This window comes from Sprattus sprattus (assembly GCF_963457725.1).
Source record: "Sprattus sprattus genome assembly, chromosome: 8".
Taxonomy (NCBI): domain Eukaryota; kingdom Metazoa; phylum Chordata; class Actinopteri; order Clupeiformes; family Clupeidae; genus Sprattus; species Sprattus sprattus.
The window spans coordinates 17,407,414-17,411,261 of NC_137927.1; the positions used below are offsets into that span (position 1 = coordinate 17,407,414).

At 38.1% G+C, this 3,848-nt stretch overlaps 1 protein-coding gene across 1 annotated transcript; it reads right to left on the reverse strand.

Annotated features, from left to right (window-relative positions):
* Nucleotides 1-1,923: 1,923 nt before the first annotated feature.
* Nucleotides 1,924-2,907, reverse strand: rxfp3.3a1 (relaxin family peptide receptor 3.3a1; the record flags this gene model as incomplete). Its single annotated transcript, XM_080843595.1, has 1 exon — nt 1,924-2,907. One exon carries the CDS (start codon nt 2,905-2,907, stop codon nt 1,924-1,926), a length of 984 nt encoding a protein of 327 aa, XP_080699721.1.
* Nucleotides 2,908-3,848: the final 941 nt, after the last annotated feature.

Sequence of the window (3,848 nt, forward strand, 5' to 3'; positions counted from 1 at the left end):
GTTACAAAAAACGAAGGGATGGAGGCGTCGATAAGAACATGGTTCAGTGCAAGCTATGCAACAAGGAATTCGCATATCACCGCAGCACATCGAGTATCACCTCAATGCAAAACATATAGCAGCTAGCGTGGACGTTAAGCCTGACTCCGGGTACAACCAGAGATGTTTTCTAACAGTCAGGGTTTCCAATGTTCTGAATGTACTTGAAAGTATTGTGTTTTACTTAAAAAAAACAAAGTATTATAGTTTACAGAAGGTCTACCTATCTATAGGCTACCTGGATTTCTGAAATGTACTACATTTCTAAATATGGAATTGCTACACTTAATGGCAAAAATTGCACTGGTCTGTTGGACTTGAACAAAAATAAACAATATTTGTGTTGCTTAAGCTTATGTATTCAGTCATTATTCAATGGTATACTAAAAATCCATGTGAAAAAAATTACTTCTCACTGTTCTCAGGTGAAATATTTATTTGCGATTAAAATGCGATTAATTTCGATTAATTAATTACAAAGCCTCTAATTAATTAGATTATTTTTTTTAATCGAGTCCCGGCCCTAATTTAGATGTAACATCTCTGGATCATTTCCTTATCTTCTTTTATCTTAAAGCCTTTATTAACTTCTCATCTTTGAGCAAAGTAATCATCAGTATATTATTATATTCCACTGCAACAGTCAGACTATTTCATGGCACAAATTAATCCATTCACCGGTCTGTGTCTATCTGATGTACAACACTTGTCCCTTCTGGTACATTGTCCAGGAACCTCAGCTATAAGATAGCTCACTTCTACCCTTCACAAGTTCACTCTGTTTTCAACGCTGTTTATGATTCCCATCCTCCCAGACAGTTAATGGTCTTGTCTGCATTCTCCAAGTCTAAGGTAGCAGCCATCATTAGCAAGTCCACAGCTTTTCACCTCACTATACCCATTCATATAATTCACCATCTTTAAAATGAACATTTGCTGAATCATAATGCTGACCATACTGTTCATGTCAACATAACCAAGTGGAAGCTCTTGAATACATCACACAGTCTTTCTGGGTTTCTACATGCAAACACGCATTTACATGACAAATGTGTGCGCCTTTATAGAAAACCCTCTCCATAGTAACAAATGTGACAGACGTGACAAATAGAGCATCATTAGGAACTCATGGCCTTGGTTGCTTCTTGTCACAAAGGGGAACCACTGCAACTAATCTTCCATGGCTTCAAGTTCAATAAAGCTACAGACTACAATTTAAAAGACGATAACATTTAATAGGATAAGTAGAGAGCATATTCACATTATTATTCTGCTTTATTACAATAACATTTATGTAACACACACGATCATGATTATATGCTGACATGTCCAGGCAGGCTTAATCAGGCTGGGCATGTAAACACCCACCCCAACCACCTCTATATACATACACACATGCTTAAAGCAAAATGTTGACTAGCCCTTGACAAATGACTACGCTCAATTATGTCAATTGTGGTGATACTGTTAATTACTGGTGGTAAACCACTGATTCACAATGAATATGACTTTATTTATTTATTTTTCTTAGGCGTCAGTTTTGATGAGCGTTACTTATGTGCTTAGTCAAAGAAGTGAAGTTTTCACAGTAAACATCATCACGTAGGATAACAGCATGCATGACATATAGCACCTTATACATCAGATGCATCAGATATTCAATACAAGCATCATATTCAATTCAATGACAACTTCTTTCACTTTGCGTACTGCGTTTTACACTTTAAAACCCCACAAGAACCATAACCCCAACACATATGCAACACAAATAAATACTGATAATCATTTGCTTTCATGTCAGGCCCATGCACAATGACTTCAGTGCGAAGAGACTGAGAAGGCCAGTGTATCCAAACTCAACTCCCAGGGGGCAAGGAAGAACGGTCATTTGCGAGAGACCAAATCCTTTAGTTTTTTCCTGAACTCCTTCCGCATGAGACAATAAATAATTGGGTTCAAACAGCTGTTGGCATGGGCAAGACATATAGTCACTGGGAATACGTATGTATGAATCATATAATATGTTTTATCCCAATAGACAGCGTTCAATTTTACTAGAACACCCCAGAATGTAATAGCATGGTTTGGCATCCAGCAAAGAAAGAACGACAGAACGACAATGGTGACTGATTTGGTTACTTTTGTTATTCGCCTAGAATTATTCTTCATACTGCAACGACGTACAAGTCTCACTAACATTAAATAACTGATTGAAACGAGTACCATAGGTATGATAAAGGCTATTACAATTTTCTGTAGGTGGTAGACAGCTAGCCAGTATTGTCCATCTGGAAACTTTAGAAGACAGAGTTTTTCTCCAGCAACATTCGTGACAGTTGAAAAAATAGATGTTGGTGCTGTGGCTACAGTGGCCAAAACCCAAAGTGCCACACCGACCCATTTCACCGAACAAGATCTCTTTCGGGTTCGATCTTTCAGCGCAGAGGCAACCGACCAGTACCGAGTAATGCTCATTGCAGTCAGGAAAAACACACTTGCATACATGTTCATGACAGTGACGGAGAGTACAATCTTGCACATGGCATCTCCAAATGGCCAGCTGAAATCCAAAGCAGTGTCCACAGCCCAAAAAGGCAGAGTAAGTACAAACTGAAAGTCCGTAGCTGCTAAATTAAGAATGAAAAAGTTTATGTTAGACTTCCGTCTCTCTTGTCTTACTCTGATGAGGAACAAGACCAGCAAGTTTCCGACTAGACCCACAGCGCATACAATCGAATAGGTGATCGAGATCAATAACCTCAATACGGGACTTCCATAGGCTGTAACGTCGATATCTTCTAAGACTCGAAAACGGTCTTGATCCGTTAACGACTTGTTTATAATTCCGCTTTGGTTTATGTCTTCCATTTCATCTGCTATATGGATGCCTCAGGAGAAGACGGTGCGTAATGCGCAAAGCTGCATCACTTCTCTGTCTCTCAAAAAGACCCAGAATTGAGGATAATTACCCCAAAACAACGCATACTCTATTCTCTGGTGCCTGAGAACTTTATGCGCAGGGTGCTTCTCCTAGAGATCGGAGATCGACTTGGTAATGATTTTATGTCATGCGCCTTTTGGATAACCTGCCTCCGAACCAACTGATTGGCTCATATTGATGATTGTCTTTCAGTGACATATATATATATATATATATATATAAAATATTATATATGTATTATATATGAAGCAGTGATATATCATATTTCTCTTTCAGGGTAACATATGTTATATTAGATAACTGATGTTTATAGACGTATCTACTTGATAGAATGATGTCAATGATAACATATTAACAACCATCAGGCTGTTTAATATAAGTTTACCTGTGGTTTAGCTAATCGAAATGATGAAAATTGTCTCAAATTAAGTTAATTAATTTCTCAGCCAGCAAGTTAGTATCTAGGTACAGACAAATGTGTAGTTTTTATTATCACGCAATGCAATCCCAGTTTGCTAAGGCCATGCCTGTGTTTTACTGCCGCCTGCAGGTCTTACTAATTAACTGCACGTTTTGACAAACTACTGCAAGCCTATGACCCACTAATGCAATTCCTGTATGATGAGCTGCTCCTGATGGGTTTGTCAGTTCAGTCAGCTTTCAGAAATAAACTAAAAAAGCAACATCCTTTAGGCAACACCATCCTTGAAATATCCTCTCTGTCAGAACACTTGCTCTTGAACAAGAGACATTTCAAATTGAATCAACAATGCTTTGAGGTGTACTATAAAGTCAGGTATCCCTGGAGTAAAACCTGCTGAAAAACTAGCAAGTGTTCTTTTCATGTGTTTATGGTACACATTGCTTG